This window comes from Gymnoscopelus microlampas (genome assembly GCF_963454915.1).
Source record: "Gymnoscopelus microlampas genome assembly, chromosome: 12".
NCBI classification, from domain to species: Eukaryota; Metazoa; Chordata; class Actinopteri; order Myctophiformes; family Myctophidae; genus Gymnoscopelus; species Gymnoscopelus microlampas.
The window spans coordinates 13,546,282-13,571,884 of record NC_139949.1 but is presented as its reverse complement, the minus strand read 5'-3'; the positions used below and the strand labels follow the sequence as shown (position 1 = coordinate 13,571,884).

Genomic DNA, 25,603 nt, shown 5'->3' with positions numbered 1-25,603 from the left:
TTCAAAACAAGAATCTACATCGCCGCACAAAGGTAACTTACAGCCACCACATCATGGCCCTAGAGCAGTTCCACAAACGCTGCCTTCAGCGCATCCTGGGAATTACCAGGCGCGATCGTGTGCCTCATTATGAAGTACTCTCAAGGACCAACTGCGGTGGTATTGAGGCTACAATCACTCAGCATCAGCTACAATGGCTGGGCCATGTAGTAAGGCTGTCTCGCAGAGTGCTATATGGCCAGCTACACCATGGTCGACGCTCTGCTGGAGGGCAGAAGAAGCGCTACAAAGACCAGCTGAAGATTGCGTTAAGGAAATGTAAAATCAGCTGGAGAGACCCTGCGACCGAACAAACGCTCTGTAGCAATGATTACTATCAAAATCTAGTACTTTAACCTTTTTAACAAAAAATAAAAAATTACCAAAAAATATCACTTACCCTAGCTTTAAATTAACACATTTTACAGAGTACACCAGCACCGCTAATCCATGACGTTTTTAAACGCTGTTGTGTTTGTCATTTTTCATATTTCCTTACCCATGCGGCTAGGATGAAAGGAGACACCCCAGTGAATAGCACCATGAGTGTGGGCCAGGCCAGGAAGTTGGTTGAGCAACTGAAAATAGAGGCCAGTTTTTGCAGGATAAAGGTAAGGCAAATCCAGTGCTTCAACTTTTATACAATACAAGTGCATTACACTGTAAAATGATCAATCAATTTAACTCTGGGGGTGCACAAATGCATTACATTTGTACACTCTCTGAATTATAAATAGATACAGTATAGTAACACTGAGGAAGTACAATATGTACATGGATTTGTCTTGGTGAGCTTATAGATCTGTTATTTTTTCAAATGTTTGAAGGTTTTCGCCCATAATGACATGCACAAAATAGGGATGCCTGGATGAAAGTTATGAAGGTAGAGAAGAGCAGCAGGTCAAGACCGATTTGACAAATTACCGTCATGCTGTTCTTTACCTTGGATTCATCGGTAGCATTGGGGATGCAAAACACTGCTGCTATTCATGAATGCAATCACCTACCTGGTAGTATAGAAAAATAGCTGTACTCTTGAGTTTCAGAGACTAGGGGTGAGAATCACTGGTCTGAAGAGAGGAAAATGTCTACAATTAATATTTCATATATGCTCCCTGAACTTTTCGCAAAATTCTATTCTATTGGTATACTTTTGGAGAAGCTTCACTTGGATCCACATGGATTCATGGATATGAATTATGGATATGGCTAGAATCAACTTGATTTCATAAAGGAAACTGAGAGCTACTCCAGGACTATATTAGATTTTAATTAATACTCCAAGGGGTTATGTGAGTGAGGCCAATGAAATCAAATATTGATATACACCTGTCAACATGTATTGTCTTTTCAAACAAGCCATTTAAGAATCTTATTATAGACCTGCTTTTCACATGATACCTTTTACTTTTTTTTTGGACACCATCACATTTGTATGTGCATTTCATTTATTTGCTAATGGTTACCATAGTCTGTAGAAACAACAGTATTTGCAATCCAATGATCCACATTGACAGACATTTTCCCTGTCTGCCTGTTTCGGCCTTTCTTTGAATTCCCATTATGCATTTTGTGGGCAAGCCATCAGCCTGGCTCACCATACAGCTTATTAGATGGCCACTCTAGAAACTGACTGACCATAATGGTTTATGGCCACTGTTACAATAATCTGTTTCATATCCTCTTGTCATAAACAGCAAATGACAAGGTCACACGGTTGTAGTTTTCCTATAGAGTAGGGTTGTCCGATATTGGCTTTTTTACCGATAACCGATATACCGATATTGTCCAACTCTTAATTACCGATACCGATATCAACCGATACCGATATATGCGGGGATTATTGTGATTAGGGTAAGCTCAAATTTCATATCACACACACCATATACAGTAAGAACTCCTGTAACTTATTTATAAAGCAAAAAAAAAAAAAAAAATATATATATTTTTTTTTCAAAAACCGATACCGATATTTTCCCGATATCAATTTTTATGCTAATATCGGCCGATAATATCGGGAGGCCGATAATATCGGACATCCCTACTATAGAGTATGGTAAATTACACAACAAAGAGGTATGGTGTTGAAAATCTTGACAGTGTCCCTTTAAGCATGTTCTAAACCTTCAAAATAAACACATCACCACATTTAATATAAACCGATAACGTTGGTTGTTGTTTTATCTGATTATCGCTTTATAATCTCAATATCTTGAAGGTATCCAAGGCCGCAGCTGACCTGATGGCGTACTGCGACGCACACATGTGCGACGACCCACTCATCACCCCCGTGCCCACTTCAGAGAACCCCTTCAGGGAGAAGAAGTTCTTCTGTGCTCTGCTTTGAGACACATCAGGGATTGTTATACGAGTAGGAGCTGTACAGTATGTACATGTATGTACAGTGCGTACCTGTACATCAAATCTTAATAAGAGCACCAATGTATAATAGTTTTTGGGAAACCTTTCCGATGTACAGTACACCTGTCACTACAAAATGTGTTGAGCAAACTTTTAAACCTGCTATACAGTATCTGTCTTGTTGTTACAAGGGGACGGAAAAATACAAATAAAATTGGGGTACTGTTCACCAAACTCACCTATTAATACTACAGGCCCAAGCCATGACTGGGCTGAAACCAGTTAGCCTACAACTCATAATAAAGTGGAATGAAATGTCTTACAGTAATAGCGGCGTTAGTCCACAAGTCACATAATCAGCATCGGTCAGTGAGCCTAAGTATAGCCTACAACAGTGGTTCTCAAACTTTTACATTTCAAGGACCCTCCTTAACTCTGACAGTGTACAAATGGAACCAAATGGACCCGTCAGGGTCCATTTGGTTCCATTTGTATACTGTCAGAACCACTGGCCTACAACAAGTACTATAGGACACATCAAAAAGGGGATTCAACACCAGAAATGTCATCCATTTGACAAATTGTTTCGTTGAAGGTTATGTTTATGAATGAAACTAAACCTCACCATGGCACAGACGCATTTCATTCACTTGTAAACATGTTTGCTCTGGTGTTTTATTTTGGTAGTTACTCGTATCAAATGAGGACAATAACAGTTTATGACAGGGGTATCATTATTCATTCAAGCTTTATATTGACATTGCAACCATGTATTGCCTACTTTATACTCGATCGCACAATTGTATGGCTTGTCGAAAACAACCAATCTTCTTGAAGATACAGTATGTTCTTTACAGCCAGCGACACGGTCATGCATTGGAGCCTAAATTAAGCTGCAAATATTTGTGTGACCATGTATTTAAGTGTAGCCGTGTAAGTGGTACTGGTGGGCAGCAAATCTGAACATACAGTAACGTCAATATTTTATATTACAACAAGCACACACCCAAAACATTCCACTGGAAATGCAAAGGTTAACGTACCTGTATACTCCTTCAAACAGCTGCTGCTGAGTGACATGGTCTTACGACAAAGTATAAATTAGCATAGCTTGAACTCAAATCACCACCTAGGCCATCTGAACAACATCAGCTGTCATTACGACAGTCCGTTTTCTATTTATTTTTGGAAAGAATAAACAGTTCTTATAATGTTGTACTTAACAAAAGTGTACACACCGTCATTTTAACAATATCAGATCCTGTAAGGTGCTCAAGAGTTTCAAAAGTTGTCCACTCCATTTTCAATGTATTGAACATAGCTTTGGCTAGAAGGTAACAATGGAATACCAAACACTGAAATAAAAAGCTACCATTACCAACTTAATTTCGTTTTAATTACAAAACAAAACACATTTGAATGAACCCCAAAATATACAAATCAGAGTGGTTTCACAGTCTAACCAACCAGTGTTTCAGCCTACAGAATACATTGCTTTTGTTGCTTTAACAGTGACATTTGGTACCAGCATTAAAACATAAAACCATAAAATAGTCCTGTGATTTACAATGTGTTACTTTGCTACGAGAAGACGACTCATCTCTACGGTGAGTATCGGGTCACATAGGGGACTGACTTTATCATTGTAGAAGGGACAAGGCCAGCGTAAGCTTGCTATAGATCATAGACTTGGACATCTGAACATTCAAAAGAACAACCACCGAATCTATCAAAAGTACTAACTAAAGGGTGATGATTTGCACAACAAGAAAACATTAGTGAACAGCAGCAGCTTTTAAAACACATTTTTTATTAATAAACGTTTTTTTGTCTTTTGTTTTTTGTGTTCATGAGACAGAGGAGTTGAGTCAAGAATCGGTGATGAGGTAAAAATGTACATTTGGGGCTTCGAAAGTACAAAACAAATAACAGAGGAACAACAGAATATATGCTTCACAGGAAGGAGTCACACCATTCCCGAAGACAACCGTAGCAGTCTCCCTGTTGTTTGGAGTTCGCCCCACAGGCTTCCTTCAGCCAGTCTCGAAAGAGCTCCTCATCTTTCTTCAACACCAGGAACTGCCCAAGGACAACATAAGCCTGTGGATGGAGATATTCAAAACAAATTTTACTCTAGGCCTGTCACAACGCAATCCACAATTATTTGAGATAATTACATTTTGCTAAATCGTCAGAATCGTTTCTATTCTGATAAATTCATCTGTTGAACAATGTTACATTTTCAAACATTTTTTAAAACATGAACGTGGAAGAAGAGACTAGAGCAGCTCGGACAATAAGCCTCTTTATTATAAAGGTGCCGAGTACAGGACAAAAAGACTTGCGTTTTTTTAAGTTACTACCGGTACATCTTCCTCAGAGTAGATGTTTTTAATTATTATCATTTCAAAACATTTAAGCATTTTCCAACAATTCTTCATAAATTAAATACAAATTCAACCATTTTCAAAATAATTTCATAAATAAAATGATAAAATGTCATTAAAAAAATGTAATAAGTGAAAATAGCAGACCTACAAGCTCACAATGCGCAGCGGTGCGACACGTTGTGAGCTTGTAGTTGTAGATCGACTATTCTCACTAGTTTGGGTCTCAGGGATACGTCAAATTTATCTTTTGGATCCCAAGCTAAAAAGTTTGGGAACCCCCTAAGCTAAGGAACAAAAAAGGTACAATATTTTGTCGTCATTGCAAAGATCCTATACGATATTTACACATTTTCTATACGCATACAAAAAACAAAAAGCAACCAAACTTCAAATGAGACATTACCTTGTCAAAGCCCTTATCTTCTAGTTTTTTCCCAAGTGCTTCTCCAATGCCTGCTAGCGCCTTGACGTCTTTCTCCCCCATGGGCTCTGCCACGAAATCCTTGTGTTTCTGGGATGTTGACGACATGGCTGGCAGTTCCTTCTATCTGTAACATGAACGAATCGACACCATTTTACCATTTTACTGGTTTTCTGACATGTCTGTTAGTATGAATTGTTATTTCACTGTTTTTGTTTTATATTGTGCACAATTATCCATTGTTTTTCAATCAATGCACTATGTTAGTGGTTCTCAAAGTGAGGTCCCAGGACCCTTATGGTTCCTTGAGGGGGTTCAAAACAGGATCCTTACTGGTCTGCAACTCTGAGACTCAATCCAATCCACTTTATTTATAGAGCACATTTAAAACAACAGCATTGAACCAAAGTGCTGCACACTCAGTAACAAAACATAAACTAAAATACTAAGAGCAAAACAATACACAATTAACAGAGGGGAAAACGCATATAGGGTGCAACATATAGAGTTATAGACACATTGCCAAGTGGAAATAGCAACCTCAGTCTGAATCATCGAAAGCCAAGGAGTACAAGTGAGTTTTCAAACGTGATTTACAAATGGCACCAATTTTCACCAACTTCATTTGTTCACTCTCAGAGCCATGGGGGTCCTTGAAATTAATAAGTTTGAGAACCAATGCAGTGCTTTGCTTATGTTTGAGACCTGCCCCAGAACTCAAGTACTCAATGTACTCAAGTACTGTACTTGTATAATTGTTATTTTCTATTTTCAAACATGTTAGTACTTTTACTTTTGGTACTTTAAGTATATTTTGATGCCAATACTTTTGTACTTTTACTCAAGTAACATTTTGGACAGGCCTTTTACTTGTAACACCACTGACAGAACATTTACTTTCAGTCCACCAGGGGGCAACGTCGCACCAAAATACCAATGAAGCCGGAAATGACGCGTATTACGTCACGCGCATCTTGGCGGTCCGGTGCACACAATAAATATGAAAATAACCTCTTAATTGTCGAATAATAATATTAATAATACTTCAGTGTCGACATGACTCTTATCACTTGAAAATACGTATTTTTTGTTGAGCGACAAAGCCTAAAATTCGCGCGAGCCATTCTTTCCACCAGTGCTACTGCTAACGTTAGCTACGTTAGCTTAAAACAAGCGGGCTATCATTTACAAGATACAGTGACTGACTGACTAGCATTGCAGTCATTACTCGTTACTCACTGTGTAACAGTACATGTGTAACAGCACATAACAGAGGTGTAAAGTAACTGAATATATGTACTCAAGTAATGTACTTAATTACAATTTTTATATTAATTTTTATTTTCCATTTTCAAACATGTTAATACTTTAACTTTTGGTACTTTAAGTACATTTTGATGCCAATGCGTTTGCACTTTTACGCAAGTACATTTTGAATACCGGACCTTTACTTGTAACAGTACTTCCACATTGTGGTATTGATACTTTTTACTTAAGTAAAAAAAAAAAATGGAGTACTTTTTCCACGATTAGCTTAGCTTGCAGGCATTATGTTTTCCAGTCGCAGCCCTCAACGTTCAGCTAACTTCTCATGAAGTTTACCTCGAGCTTCAACAACTGTGTTCTAGAAAACATAGAACATAATGACTCCTTCATACATAATGACTCCTTCATACAGCGTGCTTTATTTGAACAGTGAAGGGCCATATTAACTGTGTGTTCACTCACCTTAGTGTGGTGTCTGGTCTTAAAGCCTTAAATGGTAGTACTACTACTAGAGACTTCTCCTGCTGCCTTCGGTTTTATTCAAACAAAAAACTGGTCATTCCAGACGTTCCAGCCAGACACATCCGCGACCACAATGCAATGCTGCCGCGTCATGTGCGTCCATGTTTGTAGTCCGCCTCGATTTTGATTTGTAGGCATTTACCGTAGAACAGGAACAAAACACATTCTCCACTGTTTCCCAAACAGTGGGTCGGGACCCATTTGTGGGTCGCGAGTAAATATCCCATTTAAAAAATAAAAAATAATTATATATATATATATAGGCCCTATATACCTATATTCAAAAGATTTAAACAAAAACAAATCACAACTTTTCAACAATTCCAACATTTATCTCAAGTACCTCATAAATACAATGAAAAATCTCATAATTTCCATTAAATGAAATGAAAGTTTAAGAAGTAGTGAAAGTAGATCTACAAGCTCACAATGTGGCGCTGCGTTGTGAGCTTGTAGATCTGCTATTTTCACTAGTTTGGGTCCCAGGCAAACATCTCATTTCTCTTTTGGGTCTTGAGCTAAAACGTTTGGGAACCATTGTTCTAGCCTAACTGGAGTAACAAGTTTACAAGGGCGTTGCAAGTTGCAACTGTCACATAAGAACATAACTGAACAGATATGATTCAAATGTTTTGTTGTTTGGCAGTCCTGGCGTTGCAGCAGGGATCATATGGGTGACATCACTTGTGAAGAAGCTTGGCCAACAACAGGTGGTCTCCGTCATATAATGGACTGGTAGCCACCATCTCCCACACACAGTGACACTTTGAAACACATGGTTCTCTGAATGGCAGGGCCTGCAACAACCCTGCCTGTTACAGTTGGATAGGAGGTTGTTGTTTTATTTTTAAACCCTGTAGGCAACAGTTTACCTCCCATAACTATGCATATTAACTTCACAAATAATCTATGCAGTTGCATATCACTGACCATTGGTGGTTGCAATTGCAAAAAAAAAAAAAAAATGTTTTAATTGAGCTGCAAAAGAAAATCTTATTTATAATGGATTCACCTATGGACTTTGACATAAGCAGTACAAAACGAATTACAAACTTTCCCAACACTCTCAACCTCCTTATCTATGCTTTTTCTACCTTCTTTTTCATATTATCTAATACAGTATTTCTCAACCAGTCAGCTCTAAAGTAGGTTGGGTCATGTTTTGACTGGGTCACGAACAAACAATTTCAACAATCGAAGACCCCATTTCCACCAACATGAACCTAGTTCTGTCATTTCATATATTGAGCCCTGGACAATGGCACATTCCTGATAAGTCACTTGAGGACTACTAATCAGAATGACAGGTAATGGCAACTCAAGGTTATTCTATCACTACTGATGTTTAATTTTAAAACAAGACAAAGGGAGCATAGTCTCTACACTGTCTTTTTTGGCATTCTGAGACAATAACGGTGGAATATATAAGCTCTCTCAGCTCAACACAAACAAATATTAACTAAATGACATTCCATGTACGTATATCTCCCTGTGTTGTTGATTAAGGCTTAGTGAGCTGCAAGAAAGAAGATGGAGATAAACAGGAATGTGTATATATAATACAGTAAAGACAAGCTGTTATTGCTCAAAGCGAACTTTTATTTGCTTACACTTGACAATACAAAGAGGAGAATGAGCAATGATGTCAGTGCCTTTCCACTCAGAACTGTGCGCATTAAATATTTTCAGTGTTCTGACATTTAGCATCCATTTGACATTTGCATCTACAGTATCTCTGGGGAAACAATGAAGCTTCTGTTGGTGGAAATTAAGAGGAATGGTATTAGTGCAAATGTAGCAGTAACTGAGGGTTTGCTGCAGTTTCAGTTTCAGTGGACTAAATAGTCCTACAGACTAGAGAGAATGCTGGGAGCCAAGCTACAGCTCAGGCCAGTACCATCAGGCTCCACGTTGATTTGCTTCACAACGCCATTCTCCACCAACATGGAATATCTGAAAAATAGGAAATATTATTTGGTTTGTACCGTAGCAATGTGGAGAGCAATACTTTTCATTGCTGTAAGACAGAAAATGAATGTTTACTCATTTAGCAGTTTTAGGAAGAAAGTTCCTCATATTAAAATATTCAGTTAATGCATAACAAAAGTATCCCAAGTCACCAAAAAATGGTGACATCATTAACATTTGCACTAGTATTCTGCATTCAAGGAGAACACTTGAAGAGGAGACCATTTGGTTAGTAACCCAAGCCCAACAAAAGATAAATCTGTGCACATCTGCCTCTGATTCTACCAAAACAAAAAATAGAAATTACATGTCTTTCCTTTCAGTGATTTTAAAGAACCATACCGACATTACATGTCACTGTCAAAATCTTTCACCTTTATTTTAACTATTTTAAGCTAATTAAGCTATGCCCTAGGCATTAAAGGCTTTTTTTTTAAATATATATCCATTACTCGTTTGTGAGTGTACTTTAAGTGAGCCAAAGGGCTTCCCTTTGTTCTGAAATCATAATAAACTGCTCAAAAAAATAAAGGGAACACTTTGATCCCTTAATTCTTTTGAGTTTTTTCATGAACTGTGTACATACTGCTAACGAAAAAACTCAAAAGAATTAAGGGATCAAAGTGTTCCCTTTATTTTTTTGAGCAGTATATTTGGATAAATGCTCAGCAGTATACAGTGAATCATAGTTAGTGGGCTAAACAACAGTATTTGGAAGAGAGGCCAGATAAGCACTAGAGCATATGTTGTCTACTGTTGTAGACTAGCTTTAGAGACGAACATTGAAGAAAAAACAGAAACAAACCTCTGAGATCGCTTGTTTCCAAGTGCCGCAACAATCTTCTCATTGTCCAGTAGCAGGTCTACCGCCTGTGAAGCAGAGAAAGAGGGAGAGGCATGGAGACACACACAACCATAGAATATTATATGGAACCTACATATATCAGCGGGTGCTGGTTTACCTGAGTGAACGCTCCTGTAGCATCAGCCAGCATTCGAACCTGCAAAAGGAATCAAAGGATGCACCAATTTTAGTACAATATTTGTACAGGCCAAAATACATCTGATCTTTTGATCCATCATGACTTATCAGGTCATATCTGAACCCATAATCAGAACAAAATGTGGAGAAGCAATGTTCTGTTTTTATGCACCACATATCTGGTACAATCTCCCTGAAACCTGCAGGTCTGCTACAACTCTCAGTTCTTTAAACCCAACTTCTTTTCTTTTATTATTATATTCAAATGTCCTTTCATAATGCGTTTCTTTTCCACTCTCTTGTCCTGTGTCTTAATGCTTTGTTTTATGTAAAGCACTTTGAATTGCCATTTTGAAATGTGCTATACGGTACAAATGCCGTGCCTATGCGCCCGTCTGCTCTTTATTTGATTATAGCAGCGAAGCATGACAGTAAAGATGATGCAGAGTGAAGGCATGATCTTCAAGACAGGCAATAAACCAGACTTGAACCCAGAACACCACGATTAGGTCTGTATCCAAACAGCTGAATGACCAGGATGCTCAATGCTATTCTGAAGGATTAGCTAAAGGTGGTCAATAGGAATTCTCTGAGGAGCTAGAATCATTTGATTAAGATATGATCTGTTTTTTTTGTTGAGTCACCAGCTGCTGAGCTGCTAAGCAAGGTTTACTTGAGAGACAGCAGCACCACCCAGGAATCTCTGTTTCAGAAATTCTGATGACATATTTATCAACTCCTCCCCGGTCAATGATAAACCTATCGATATAAATTGCAGGTGGAGCTACAGTATGCAACCAAGTGAAAGTGAGAAAAAACAACAGTTTTGTTGCAGAGTTGCAGAGTTCTATGTTTTTTGTCGCTGCGTCTTAATTTTGAACATACCATGATCTAAAGCCTGATTTATTTTGTTGTACAACTGTGTTGTGCGCTGAAAATAGCCGAGCTCACAATACTAACCACTTGAACCTCAGCATGCCTATTCTGGGGGGGGAAATATTCGACATTTGGTGTGGACGAAAAAAAGCGACCCAAGTACAGTTGTAACTCAGGTCTGTTTTACTAAGAATAGAGGGTTTAAGTGGGTAAGCAGACCGGTGCAGCTCTGCTCCATACCTTGCCATCTGCACCCTGGTCCTTTCCCCACGCAGCCATGACAAATGCATCGTTGACAGCAATGCAGGCGATTACATCCATCCCCTTACTCTTCAGCTCTGCAGCCTTCTCCACAAAGCCTGGCAGATGTGTCTGGGAAGAATAAGAGAATCACACATAGTCACAAATTCTGAGCTGAGGTACCTTCTGAACAAAACAAAAAAAAGGTAGACTGAAGGGCAAACACTTCCTTTCATTGAAAGTAACAGACATTGCAACTAATTAAAAGGTTTGCAGGAATGACATTTTCATACATTTTCTTTCCTCGTACCATCTGCTACCATAGCAAGCAAAAGAAAATGTAATTATATGTTTGTAATTATTGTTATCTTAATTCTTTTGTATCTCCCTACTGCCTACCTGTATAGTGCTACCTACTGCGGCTGCTGTAACACCTGAATTTCCCTCGGGATCAATAAAGCTCTATCTATCTATACAGTACTATGAAATGATACGGTACATTCCTTCTCATATCAATAAATGAAATGCAACTGACAAATCAAGTATATAATGATGCCAGTCATTTTAACACAATGTTATCGTTAGGCTGTCCATAACTCGTTCCTTTTTCTAATAATCAGGGAGGTCAGAGTCCAAGTCATCTGCAGCCCAGCACGCCCAGAGGACTATTGTGCCTCGAACTGTGATTAAGGGTTATACAAATAAACCTGACTTAACCACTTAAACGCTATTTATTTTGTTGACCGGGGTCCCCCAGGGGGTCTATATTGGTCCCTACGTTTTTTCCCCTCTACAGCAGGGGTTTTCAACCAGTGGTCCAGGGACCACCAGTGGTCCTTGGGGGGGTACCAGGGGGTCCCCAGCAAAATTAGTTAACATAGCGTCACAATCATTTTAACCACTTAGCTTTGGCTATTCAAAAATCATGAAAATGTGTGAATATCTTTGAATATACATATATTTTTAACTCAAATCTTTGCTTCTGGGGGTCCCTGGCACAAAACATTTTCAGATGGGGGTCCGCGGCCAAATGTATATCAATTTAGGGGTCCTTGGCATGAAAAAGGTTGAAAACCACTGCTCTACAGAGTCTACACCAAATCTCTTTCCTGAAAACAACCAAACTACATGCTCACAACGCATTGCAACACAACGCGTTGTGAGCGTGTAGATCTGCAAATCTCGCCGTGCCAAGAATAGGGACGCTAGGGCTCACGTAGTTAAACATTGTGCAATTTTTGGGTAGCGGAAGAATTAATCTAGTGAGGGTGCACAGAAGAATCGTGAGTATTGATATAACCGAGAGGATCCATTTGTACACTCTTTGGAGTTGGGGTTTTGCGGCGTGGGCCTACCTTGGAGCAACCGGGAGTAAAGGCTCCAGGCACAGCAAAGAGAATGCCTTTTTTCCCCTTGAAGAGCTGATCCATTGAAACCGTAGTGCCTGGATCTCCCTCCTGGACAGCCACTGCTGGCAGACTTTCACCAACCTTTAATGTGGGATAGAACAATGTAAAAACCATATTAGAAAATGCTAGTGCCCAGAGAAAGGGTAAAGCCCTCTTTTCTTGAACAACATGTGCACCTGCTGGCCTAGTCTCCCTGTCATATTGCCAACGGTCACACTCAATACAGAAATAAGTGCTATTAAAAGTGGGCTGCCACAGCCACAGAACGATACATACAGGCACATCTTTTCATCTTTTGGAATACTAATAGAACTCAAGCTGGTAAAACGTGAGGTTCCAGGGGGTCCCCAGCTAATTGACACTGAGGATTTTATAGCATAGACAGAGGTCCCAGAGACATCAATATGCATGTATGGATGGTCTAAATCAGAGGTTCTCAACCAGTGGTCCGGGGACCACCAGTGGTCCTTGAATGGATTCCAGGTGGTCCCCAGGTAAATGATAGATAGTTTGGAACCAAATGGACCCTTATGGGTCTGTAACTCCGAGAGTGTACAAATGGAACCAAATGGACCCTAACGGGTCCATTTGGTTCCATTTGTACACTCTCAGAGTTAACTTAACATTGATTTTACAATACAAGTTGGAGTCCCAGAGATAGAAATGTTATTAAATGGGGGTCCTAAGCCCTAATGCATGTCAAACCGTCGTTGAAATTAAAATGGTTGAAAATCACTGCTAGAGACTTAAAAATCTTCTCTTATGAGGGTACTTGGCATATCTTTTGAAATGGGGGGTCCGCGGGCTACTAAGTGTCAATTTGGGGGTCCTTGACATGAAACAGGTTGAAAACCACTGGTCTAAATTATGTATGTCAAGCTGGGGCTCTTTGAAATGTAAAAGGTTGAGAATCACACAGGCCTAAAATCCACTAAATTCACTTCAGCTTTTGGCCACAAGGTGGCGCTTCAAACCAGCAGCGAGAGACGCATTGCTTTTCCTGTTGGTCCAAAATGGCTGTGCGCTTCTCTCCTGACATGAAGCTGTGGGACAGTGTGCCTGACCCGGGCTTTGTGTCAATGACACCTTGTTTAACAATAACTGACTCGTGAAAAACGCACGGGACGCAAATTGCCTTACTTGAACAATATGCATTAGGTACCAACCGACGAGACAAATAGTAGCCTATAATAACAAAACGCCGTGTCAGGTTATACTATTCATTTAGAAGCTACGCTACAGACTATTGCGCAGTTGTGTTTCGGTGTTGTACACTTATTATTGGGTTAAGTTGTTAAGTTATAACAGCCCAATGTTCCAACAATGATTTGGTGCTAGTCATTGTTATTATTATTATTAGGCTTAATAGACTATACATCCATTTAGATTAAAGCATTGCATTGGTTAGAGCTCAATGTGCAAAACGTATAACGGTTCAGCTGAATGCATGAATATAGGAGGACTAGATCTAATCCTCTGATTTAAGCTGAATGAAAGACAACGGTAACGTTCATGTAGCCTACATACGCATTTGCGTATGTAGGCTACATGAACGTTAATTTTCACGCAACGGCGTCGCCTTATTTCATCATGCAACTAGATTGCAGCTAAATTAACTGAAAATATAACGTTTTATTTAGGATATAGGGACATAATCGCGGATCTTTTTCCAGATTAAACCGTTTTTAAACTGAAATAGTGCAATGAATGAAGTAGAGGCTTCTTACCTTAATAGGCATGTTTGCGACAGCGGTCGTGTGTAACAGTCTGAGTCTGGTTAAGACACGAGTGTGTTTGGTAATGGCTGAGACACACAGCAGCATGACTGTGGGTTGAATAATAACAAGCCCCCTGCAGGCTGGCAATGGCTGGATAGATAGTTCTCTATACAAGTTGACCGCGACCAACACAACTCAGCACAACTTTGCTCAATTTAAGCTTCGCATCCGGTTTGGATTGAACTTCCTGATCTGTATACTGCAGCTTATTTATAACTCTACGGTACTGCGTCGGTGACAGTGTCCTCTACTGCAGTATTACCTTACACCTTTGAAACCCTGGATAGGCAAGTGGTAGGAAAAGTACTCACATTTTATACTCAAGTAAAAGTATCAATACTGTAATGTAGAAATACTCGAGAAGTAGAAATTACTTGAGTAAAAGTACAAAAGTATTGGCATCAAAATGTACTTAAAGTACCAAAAGTAAAAGTACTCATTGTGCAGAATGTCCCATTTCACAAGTTTTCACAAAAATATTTTGGAAATAGCAGATCTACAAGATCACAATGCCTCGCATTTCAACGCATTCTGAACTTGTAGATTTCCAAGTGGCTGAAATGTATAGGGCTGAAGTGGTTACTGTATGTTTTGTAATAATAATCAAAATCAAAATCTACAAAGTAACTAAAGTTTTCAAATAATTGTAGTGGAGTAAAATATGTTTGCCTCTGAGATGTAGTGGAGTAAAAGTAAAAGTAGGACAGAAAATTGGAAATGCTCCAGTAAAGTAAAAATACCTCAAAACTGTACTTAAGTACAGTAGCCTACTTGAGTATGTGTACCTAGTGACTTTCCACCACTGATGTTAAATGCTCGATATATTCGGATAGCAATCATTCCTATCCTAATGTTTGGTCAAGTAACAGTCTCTCCAGCTCTTTAGTAAACAGAAAATTAATTTTCAGGCCCGGATACCAAATGTTATCCAATCAGGAGAGAGAACAGGATACAAGATAAACAAGTGAGTGATAACACAAATAAGTGAGCAGAGACATTTTTAACTGGTGCACTATAAAATTGAAGTTGATAAATGGGTACTTTCTCTTAATTGGATGGAATGGCAACCCACCGCCACCGGAACATTTATTTTCTATTAATGAAAAATCTGGAGAGACAGTATGAACACTCAATTGAAATAATCAGAATATAGAATAATATTCGCTGATGACTCAGCACTCCTGGTCTCGGGTGAGGACAAAATGCAAGTTGAGGAAGCTCTCAGTTCTGAACTCAGTCAAATCCGTTCTTGGCTTTCCGATAACAAACTGTCATTGTCATTAAAACAGAATCCATTATTTTTGGGTCCAAACATTCCCTATGTAAATGCAAATGATTTCAAGGTCAGAGTTGGCAATGTAGTAATCTCAAGCAAAGACGAGGCTACCTATTTTTTCTGTATTCTTGTATTCCTGTTACAATCTGCGGGGAAATTGCATCAAAAGTGATCAAAAAAGTCAATCAAAGAACTTCTGCCCCAAAGATTTTGGGGCAGAATTTCCTCATTTGTCAACAAAAGTGCTCTCAAGACTCTAGCTGGAGCCCTCATTCAATGCCACTTTGACTATGCTTGCACCTCTTGGTTCTCCAACATCTCAATGTCATTAAAAACTATGCTTCAGACCTCCCAAAACAAACTGATTCGACTACTTCTCGGCCTTAAGCCCATGACCCACCTAATTCCAACACAATTTGTTAGTCTGGGATGGCTCAGCCTCAGTGTAGAAGACAGGGTTAAGCAATTAGAAATGGGATTGTTTTTTAGTCAAAGGGGCTTTGCCCTCAATGCCCTCAATACCCTGAGTGACTGGTACCACCCAAATATAGAACAAACATTGGAAAATTCTCATTCTACTACTGTGAATAAAATGTGGAATGCCCTGACACCGTTCCTTAAAAAAATGTGTATCACTGGCTTCTTTCGTTCAGCACTGTACTTCGTGCTGTTTACATTTCTGACTAATAAAGTATTCAATCAATCAATCCAACCAAAACATATCTCTTACACCACCTTTAGTATTACAATTTCTAATAATTTAGGCATTTAGCAGACACTCTTAATCCAGAGCGATTTACAGTAATAAAGTACAACACAAGGTAATACATCAAATGAATAGTAATAGTTATCTAGGAACATAAGTAAACCAATAACCTATCATCAGTCTAACGGTAGAATATCAGAAAAGAAAAAAAATCAATGATCTGTACATTGAAACTATACACACTATAGGATGCTATCTAAATGACATTTTAGCCATACCTGTATATGAGTATATAGCCTATACAATACTATACAGGACTATACACCCACTAAATAGTGCTACTATAGTGCTACGTCTACTCTAAGGATGACAATTTTAAGATGTATTTGTGGTACATTAGCCTACTATTTGAGCATTTCACATTGTTTAATGAATGTGAACACAAAGTCTTCCATCATCTTTTGAGTTTTAATGAACAAGTTAAAGGTTTCAGATGAAAGATTTCTAAACTATTGAAGCCTATATTAATGAAAAAACAAGGCAATGAAGTAGCCCTACTTACCTTTATAGGCATGTTTGCAACCGGTAGTATCAGACTGATCACAACTGTGTTCTGTAATGTCTGAGAATGCTACACAGCAGCATGTCAGTGGGTTGGGTTGGGTTGGATGGACTGCAGGGGAAGGGGCGGGAATACAATCTTGGTGCTGAGCCAGGAAGGGACATGTGTGTTGCATCTGGGGCACTCAATAACAGTGGTGGAAAGTAATGTACTGTACTTAAGTACAATTTTGAGATATTTGTACTTTACTTGAGTAATTCCAATTTCCAATACCTTTACTTCTACTCCACTACATCTCAGAGGCAAATATTGTACTTTTACTCCACTACAATGATTTGAAAAGTTTAGTTACTAGTTACTTTGCAGATGTAAATTATGATGTTATAGAACATACATTAACCACTTTAGCCCTATTTTATACCTAGGCTATTTGAAAATAGCAGATCTACAAGCTCACAACGCGTCGCATCGCGACGCGTTGTGAGCTTGTAGATCGGCTATTTTGTGCAGTATTGGTACTTTTACTTAAGTAAAGAATTTGAGTACTTTTTCCACCACTGCTCAATAATAATAATATACATTATACGACTACTGCAAACATTCATTTAACATTTTTCATAATATTGCTAAGGAAACATGCAGGGTAACTGAGAACCCTCAAATCAATGGCACGTGTTACTTTACCGCATGCCTTTCCATACACACGCACAACACCAAAACATTACATCGTTATCACATGCACTACACAAACACATTCTTGTTTAAATTGGATGTCTCACAAAATCTACTTTAAGGGAATTCATCTTCTCTGCATTTTTGTTTGTCGAGTTCAGCGAACAGAGGATGACTTGTGCCTTGGTAGCTCAGCTGGCAGTGTTTTTTAACCACTGGAATTACCAGCAATGTGTTTTATTCAAATTAATTTGGGAATTTGATTGGTTGATTTATTGAATACTTTATTAACAGTTTGCCCAACAAAAAGCACAGAAAGTGCAGTTTAATACAAATACAATGCTAAAAGGATTGAACCCAAGAAAGCACTATGGCTCGTTTCCATTGGGGTCCTGTGTATTCAATCCATAGAAACATTTTGTGACAGACAAATATACAATACTATGCACAAACATCATTTAAACGAGTTGTAATCAAAAAGAAAAATATGTACAGTAAACAGTTCTGGGGGGGCATTTCTGGTGGTAGGCTTGAATTCTTTACAGCGGCTAGTTCCGAATTGCAGCCACCTGTAAGTGCGGTTTTGAAGGAGAGTAAGGATTCACACTTTTTCATGGCTGTTGGTAAAGCATTCCACGTTTTGGTGGCATAGCAGTAGAACAGATTTAACCCCTTGCTTGAGCCAAATCTGTGTTGAACATGATTTGTGGAGCTCCCTCTGGTGTTTGTGGACGTCATGTACCTGTCAAACTAAGTCGTTTGACAGGTACATGGGTGTCTTTGTGTTTGAGGTGTAGTGTATCTTGTAGACCAGGCTCATTGCAAGTTGCTGTACTCTGTCCTCTACCAGAGCCATCCCGTCCTATAGCAAAATGAGCAGGGGTTGGATGAGTTGTAGGTGTGAGGCCAAGTAGTAGCCTGACCATTTTGTTTTGGGATGTCTGGAGCCTTGTTTTTAAGGCCTTTGTGGTGCTATGGTAGGCATGTCAATAGTGACATTGGATGAGTGCTCCAGCTACAGTCCTCAATGTATTCCTACTGACCAGTTAGTAGATCCTGTACAAAAATCTTGTTCTTTGGTTGACTTTTTTGATTACTTTAGTTGCCATTTTTTCACTGGAAAGATTAGCCTCTAAAATACAACCCAGGTAGGTAATTTCCTCTTTTCTTGTGATAACATTGTCACCCACTTTTACTGTGAAGCCATTGGCCTTGCAGAAGTTTATTTTGGACCCAAAGAGAATGGATTCAGTTTTTTCCCAGGTGTAATGATAGTTTGTTATCAGCGAGCCAGGTGCAGATTTTACTGAGTTCAGAGCTAAGGGCTTTTTCAAACTGCAATTTGTCCCTGTCCGAGACCAGGAGAGCCGAGTCATCCGCGAACAAGAACAAATTGCAGTCACAAGCTGATGATGTCATGTCGTTTACATATTAGGAACAGTAAAGGCCCTAGTATGCTTCCTTGCGGAACGCCACAGCTCACTGGGAGGGGGGGGACAGGGTTCCGTTCACCTCCACCACCTGTTTTCTCCCCTCCAGATAGGATTGCATCCAGTTCACTGATGTGCATTTAGCTTTTCAATCAATATAGAGTGATTAACAGTGTCAAATGCCTTTTGGAGGTCCAGCATGACCATGCTGCAGTATTTGCCCACGTCCACCTCATGTTTGATGTGGTCGTTCAAATAGAGCAGGCATGTGTCAGTCAGTGGAGTGAGATGTTCTGAAGTCAGATTGGAATTCGTACATTTTTTTTTTTTCAGGAATATACTTTTCAACCTGTTCATAAACCTTTTTTATAACTTTCGAGATAGAACTAAGAATAGAAATAGGGCGGTAGTTGCCGGGGTCTAATTTACTTCCTTTTTTGTAAAGAGGGGTTACTCTCGCTAGTTTGAAATCTTGGGGGACGTGTCCCTGTTTGATGGAGAGATTTATTATGTGGGCAATGATTGGAGCAATGGATGGCTGTGTCTCTGAGAAATTTGGAGGGAATATTGTCATGGCCAGTGGCCTTGTTTTGTTGCAGTGTTAATTGTTTTAAAACTTCATCAGTTGTCACCATGGTGAGTTTAAAATCATCTTTGCGTACACCTAGATTTTTGTAGAATGCTTGGATGTGCTTTACACCAGGGGTTTTCAACAGGTGGTCCGGGGACCACTTGTGGTCCGTGAAGGTATTGCATGTCCCTGACCATGCATTTAGTAATGTAGGAAATGACATTTGTTTTTTTCTTGTTCCACAGAACAGTGCAATAATGACCTGGTGACGTTGATGACATGTCAAGGTTGTCAGTTACTGGGAAGTCGGAGGTCAAGAAATTCAACAGAATAAGGAGTTACAATCTCAAGACGGGGAAGTGTACCGGATTGCCTGATTAAGTCATTATTAGGAAATGTGCCCATGTAATTGCATGTGCCTGCTCACTCATACATAAGATACAATCAGTATATCAGTTAGCATGAGTGGAAGGTTGGATAAAGTAAGAGAATGGAATACGGGTAACTGTGATAGGAATAGATCATGGTTCTCAACCTTTTTTTGTATAGCTCTGGACCACTCACAATTTTCAGTTAAATAATGCCAGTCATGGACAGTCATTATTTAATTTCAAGCTTTTTTCTCCCACACCACGCCTATTAATTAAAATATTTTCTTACATTTGATGGACTTATGAAATATTATTTAAACATATTTTAATACATTTAACAAAGGTATTTCATTTTTGTATTTACATTTTAAAACATTTTCCCATTGACAACCTGCAGGCCTAATTATGCCCTGCACCACTAGTAGTCTGTGGACCATTGGTTGAGAAAGAGTGGTATAGACATGCATAGCAAGTGTTACCAAAGCACTAATCTTAGCTCATATCCCCACCTAACACAACAGTGGTCCCCAGGTTGATTCTTAGTCAGGGTGGTGGTCCCTGGTTCGCAATCAGTTGAAAACCCTTGCTTTACACCATAAAGCCCAGAGTGAGAGGGCAGTTTGTTAACCAATGTTGTGGCTATGGTTGTAAAGAAGATGTTGTTTTTTTAACCTAATTAGTTTATTTAGTATTTCTAAGCACGGTAGACAGAGGAAAACATCAGTGTCTTTGTTTTCGTTTTCCCCACAACCCCCCTCCCACCATTACTGGTCAATGTCCAAGAAGACAAAGCAAAACAAACAAGCAAATACACATACAAAGTGAAAATAAAAAAACAAAAATAAATAAACAAAGAAGATGTTTAAGCGGTTAGCCACATCCAGCTTGTCTGGAATCCATTTGAATCTTCCCTGGCAAAAACAATATCGTCTTCAAACCCCCTCCCCTGCAGCCTGTATGCATCCAACCCAGGCAACGGCCCAACCAACACCCCACCCAAAAAAGAAAAGAAAAAGAAACAAGCCGTAAACCAAAGGAAACACTGGACTGATCAGTTGGTTGATGCACATTGGCTACAAGTAAATTATATCTTAACGTAATTTTGTGAATGTTTGCAGTAGTCGTATAATGCAGTAAAATTAAATTGAGTTAACACAGTCCCCCAGATGCAACCACATTTTGGATAGATGTGGAGGCCACTGTCAGGGTTGAGTTTCCGGTCAGACCCTGTACAAACATAACTGACACAAAGGAATTAAAAATCAGCATCCTTTATCATAGCCCTTCACCCCATTGCTCCATGCCTTTTCATAGACAGATAGACATTTATTGATCGGAAAGAAAGACGGAAATGCAGTTGTCATATCAGCACCGCAGCATAAAACCCAGGACAGATACAGATAGGGTAAAGCGATACATCTAAGATGCAAGATAAAACCTGATAAATAATAAGAGGGAGTAAACGGCTAGTAACGTACAGGAATTACAATAACATGCCAAAAAGCAAATCAGAGTTAGGGTCTTGCCTGGCCCTCTGCACATGGCTGATTTGCATGGTGTTTAAAGATGGAGTGCCATGATATTTTTCAACCCTAAAACCTGATCATAAGGTATTATTATTATGTAAGGATTTTTTTCAAAAAAAAAAAAAGTGTACAGAAATTGTTAAAAAAAATGTTTTTATGTGGACATGCCTCCAGTTCATTAAGTATGCCTGGTTCTCACCTTAGCACCTCCTCCACCACCTTAGCACCACCCACCTGTCCTAGTCCCTCCTCCTCCTCATGCCCACACCTGTTGTGTTATGATAATGAGGGGGAGGGTATGTTTTTTGGGGGCTCTGTGATGTCACTATGCCCCTGTTTTTGGATTGGCACGTTTGACTCTCAAGGTTTCAGCCTCCAGGAAAAAACTCCAAATAGTCAGAGAAGACATGAAACACCATAAAACCACCAGCGGGGGCCTTAATGAAGTTCTATCAACCTCATAGACACATGAAAAACAGAAAAAGTGCGAAACCATGGCACCACCTCTTTAAGCTATTGGCAGGTATAGTTAAAGTGAACAACATATCCCCAGCAGTGTGGGTGAATAAGTACAGTCAATCTGCTGTGGGTAATGAGGAATATACAATCTATCAATGGTCAAATATTCATGTACAGTGACGTCATGAATATGGACAGTCAATCTACAATGAGCATAATGAGGAATATACAATCTCTCCACAGTAAAATGAGCAAAAGTGCCAGAGTCATGTATGAGCATGACGTGCATGCCTGGCTGAGATTTGCCCTAGTGATTCATGTTTTCATTGGATGTCTTACAAAATCAACTTTAGGTGAATACACCTCCTCTACATACATCCTCATTTTTGGCCTTGGCGAACAGAGGATGAATTGTGCCTGTGTATAGCACAGCTGGTAGAGTGTGTGCCTTTGAATGTGCAGTTTCTGGGTTCAGTAACGGGCACTATCAAATCAATGTATGAGTGACACAGCTTATAATACATGCTGGGATTTCTACCAGTTTGCGACTTAAACCAAAACATAGGCCCAAGTAAGCAGAAATATTTGGATGCTTCTTACTGGCACAAAATAGGGGGCGCCACAAACAGTTGCACCATCTGTTGTACAAACTCTATTTCCACCCACAGCAACTGTGAACTGTCACAGCCCTGGGTAGGAAACCCAGAATGGCAGAGATCTGCGCTCAGAGCGGTGCACTTTCCTAGTTAACAGCATGCCATGGACCAGCATTTGTCCCGTGTTTGGTTTGTCCAAACCCTAAAGTCAGTGCACATGGAGACCAAAATGAAGGTAACAATTGAATAGCAGTGATCCCACATTTCCATGTTAAGCTTATCAGCTCACATGTATAAGCTTATATGAAATGCAGATGCTCAGTATAAAGAGGACAAGCACACACAAATATGTCCATGAGCAAACATCTTAAGTTACTAAATAATGCAAAAAATCATACCATACGCTTACGTATGGTATACGTGCAAGATTTTATTCCCAGAATATCACTTTTCAAGGGTTAATTATTTGACCATGAAGGTCCATTTGTTTTGAAAGGAAAGATATCCTAATTTGTAACCAAAACCTCTTCAGTTGTTTTGTTAAATACGCTAAGGATTTTCCTGTGCGTAGTCAATGGTCAATGGAGAAGAGAAAAAAAATGGGAGGGGAGGAGAGGAGGGACACATTCATTGGAATTACTGGGACAGTAAAATCCTCAGTGTTAAATCTACTCTGAGAGTGTACAAATGTAACCATGTGGACCCTTAAAGGTTGATTTGGTTACATTTGTAGACTCTCAGAGTTAAAAATTAGTTAACTGAGTTAATTTAAAATGAACACTGAGGATTGTACTGTGTACAATTCTGTAGACTCAACACATTTGGGTTTCTTTTGGGCATAGAAGATGAACAGGAGTGGCCTGTCCACTTCAAACAGTTCAGCCATGAACAGGAAAGTTAGGAAAGCCCTGGTGGACCTTAAGGGGTCTTCTGTCGCTGGGCCCACCTATAAGATAGGGGCCCTCTAGATGGCCCGCCATATGTTGCTGTATACTGTACTGTACAAAATATTGAATGACTACAGACCACATAGTCTAAATAAATAGTAAATACCTGGTCTGAAGGTTTAAAGCAGAGACATTGGTCATGATCTTTAAGGAATGTCCAAACTATTGTACTTTAGGTTCAGTCAGGCTGACCGTTTACTTCAAAATCTTAATGAACGCCACCATCTACTGGTTGCCCTCTGTTACAGCATGTGATGATCCCTAACTTATATACAAAATATCAAGCTCACTGCAATGCTCACTCACTGCTAACGACAGACATTCCTTTCTTTAACCGTCATTAACCCAGGAGGAAACTCAGCCTTTCAGTGTGCAGGAAACTTTGTTGCATCAACACTGTGTTGACAAAAGAGAAACATCCGTTTTTGTTTATGAGCTACAGTATGGCCATTTGAAGTGTTAAACACTGCTGTAGCACTCCATATGTGTGCAATTTCGTTATTTTTATGTGACTATTCACATGTCAGAGCCCTGAACAGGGGCGAATCGGAGCAACAGCACGCCTCGACAATGTGTGGCCTCTGGGGGCCCCTGACAGCAGTAAGCTGGGTTGTACAATTTGGCCCCTATGGCAGCAGTACGCTGGGTTGTACAACGTGTGGCCCTCAGGGACCCTTGGCAGCAATAAGCTGGGTTGTACAACAAGGCCCCTGGGAGTCCCTGACACAGTAAGCGGGGTCGTACAATGTGGCCCCTGGGAGCCCCTGACACAGTAAGCTGGGTTGTACAATGTGGCCCCTGGTGTGACTATTCTCATGTCAAGTTTGGTGCCGATCGAAGCAACAGTGCGCCTCACAAGTCCAGACGTGTCAAGGCAAACGCCTCCTTCACTTCTCAGGACTCAGAGGCTCTGGCGTTCCCCGGGGAGGGAGGAACGTCCGCGTGGAGGGGAATTGGGTAAGAGTCTTTGTTGGTTACTGTGTTTAGCTGCCAGAAATCCTCGCAGAACCTCCAGTTGTCATCCCTTTTGTGCACCAGGATCACAGGGTAGCCCAGCCAGGGCCCAGCCAACGGTTTGATTATCCCTGCTGCTGCCATCTTCGCACTTTCTGATCCACGGCTGACCCTTTTGCCATTGGCAATTGGCACGGGCGAAGACGGATGGGGTGACCCTCTCTGGTGTCTCATGTTGGACCAGCTCATTCTGAATAAAGTCCTCTTGGAGTGCGAAGATGTTGATGGAATGTTCAGGAGGCTTCGTAACCTGGCTTTATGGCTCTGTATGAGATGCATTTCTTGCTCCGCTGATAAACCTTCCACGCGGTGTTGTGGGTCTCCTCCAATCCGGCCCTGTACCGTTGGTGACGGTATCAGAGGTGGGGCAAGGCTTCATACTCTAGCTCATCCGCTGCTCTGGTCTGATGCTTGTCAACGACGCCTGTAGCACCCGTTCCGGCCAATGACAATGCAAGGTGAGCAGCTGTTTCCCTGTAGGACCAGCCATTGAAGCGAGCCGCTATTTAAACTTAGATTGAGTCCAAAAGGCCCATCTCCATCAAACACCAAGGTAACTTGGCACCTCCTGTAGGTGGCGCACTGCTGGTGAGGCCGAGCAGCGGGGAATGGTAGCTTGGAATAGGAACCTTGGTGCCTCCAGTGGCAATGGCACATCACTGGCAAAGCTGAATGGCGAGGCCTGAGGACCTCCATGGTTGAGGAATACCATTTTTGTGTTTAGACAGCGGCTGCCGCAATACCCAGGGGTTGGCAGTCTGGATTTTGTTCAGTTTTGGGAAATCACGACCTGTGGCACAGAGCCTCTGGGCTGGTTGAATCACCCTGCCTTCTAGTGATTTAAATAGTTGAACCTATAGACATAAAGTAGCCTACAGACCCAAATATGTAAGCAAATATGCGTGCGTTAGGAAAGTATGGCACTTACGCATCCGTTCTGAATGGGAGTACGTAAGTGGGCCTTTACACTACACTGGCGTATTCTGGCCAGTAAAAGCCCATACCATCACCTGCCAAAGTGTATTATTACTCAATTCATCACTCACTCCCACTGACAAATCAATGTATCAATGTTTTATATTTCTCAACCTACCTATCATAATATGTTTAGTTTCCCACAAAGCAGCACTGTGTGTATGTGAATGCAAAATAGAAATCAGTGCGACTATTGGCTTTTTTGTTCTAACGTTAAAGATTTAAAGTAAGCCAATACTTAGTTGC

At 40.1% G+C, this 25,603-nt stretch overlaps 3 protein-coding genes across 4 annotated transcripts; 1 reads left to right on the top strand and 2 right to left on the bottom strand.

Moving 5' to 3' along the window:
* Positions 1-551: 551 nt before the first annotated feature.
* Positions 552-2,386, top strand: gng3 (guanine nucleotide binding protein (G protein), gamma 3; the record flags this gene model as incomplete). The annotated part of the gene is made up of 2 exons (XM_084073878.1): positions 552-650; positions 2,258-2,386. The coding sequence occupies 2 exons, from the start codon at positions 552-554 to the stop codon at positions 2,384-2,386; spliced, it is 228 nt and encodes a 75-aa protein (XP_083930004.1).
* Positions 2,387-4,190: 1,804 nt separating this feature from the next.
* banf1 (barrier to autointegration nuclear assembly factor 1) lies at positions 4,191-7,066 on the bottom strand. Its single transcript, XM_084074543.1, has 3 exons — positions 6,940-7,066; positions 5,194-5,338; positions 4,191-4,500 (listed from the first exon to the last, which is right to left on the bottom strand). Exons 2-3 carry the CDS (start codon positions 5,317-5,319, stop codon positions 4,354-4,356), a joined length of 273 nt encoding a protein of 90 aa, XP_083930669.1. The 5' UTR covers positions 5,320-5,338; positions 6,940-7,066; the 3' UTR covers positions 4,191-4,353.
* Positions 7,067-8,577: 1,511 nt separating this feature from the next.
* On the bottom strand, positions 8,578-16,857 carry prdx5 (peroxiredoxin 5). Of its 2 annotated transcripts, none has more exons than XM_084075211.1 (6): positions 16,797-16,857; positions 12,421-12,555; positions 11,066-11,197; positions 9,930-9,968; positions 9,773-9,837; positions 8,578-8,952 (listed from the first exon to the last, which is right to left on the bottom strand). In XM_084075211.1, exons 1-6 carry the CDS (start codon positions 16,806-16,808, stop codon positions 8,847-8,849), a joined length of 489 nt encoding a protein of 162 aa, XP_083931337.1. In that variant the 5' UTR covers positions 16,809-16,857; the 3' UTR covers positions 8,578-8,846. The 2 variants fall into 2 exon arrangements, with proteins under 2 accessions (XP_083931337.1, XP_083931336.1); XM_084075210.1 differs by lacking the exon at positions 16,797-16,857 and adding an exon at positions 14,202-14,477.
* Positions 16,858-25,603: the final 8,746 nt, after the last annotated feature.

Bases quoted from the DNA above. Each gene is read 5' to 3' on its own strand.
- banf1 (XM_084074543.1), bottom strand. From the start codon at position 5,319: ATGTCGTCAACATCCCAGAAACACAAGGATTTCGTGGCAGAGCCCATG. The intron at 4,501-5,193 runs GTAATGTCTCAT...CTCCATCCACAG, and splicing joins AAGATAAGGGCTTTGACAAG to GCTTATGTTGTCCTTGGGCA.
- prdx5 (XM_084075210.1), bottom strand. From the start codon at position 14,297: ATGCTGCTGTGTGTCTCAGCCATTACCAAACACACTCGTGTCTTAACC. The intron at 12,556-14,201 runs GTAAGAAGCCTC...CCCACATTAAAG, and splicing joins TCGCAAACATGCCTATTAAG to GTTGGTGAAAGTCTGCCAGC. The intron at 9,969-11,065 runs GTATGGAGCAGA...TTCCTTTTGCAG, and splicing joins ACCAGGGTGCAGATGGCAAG to GTTCGAATGCTGGCTGATGC.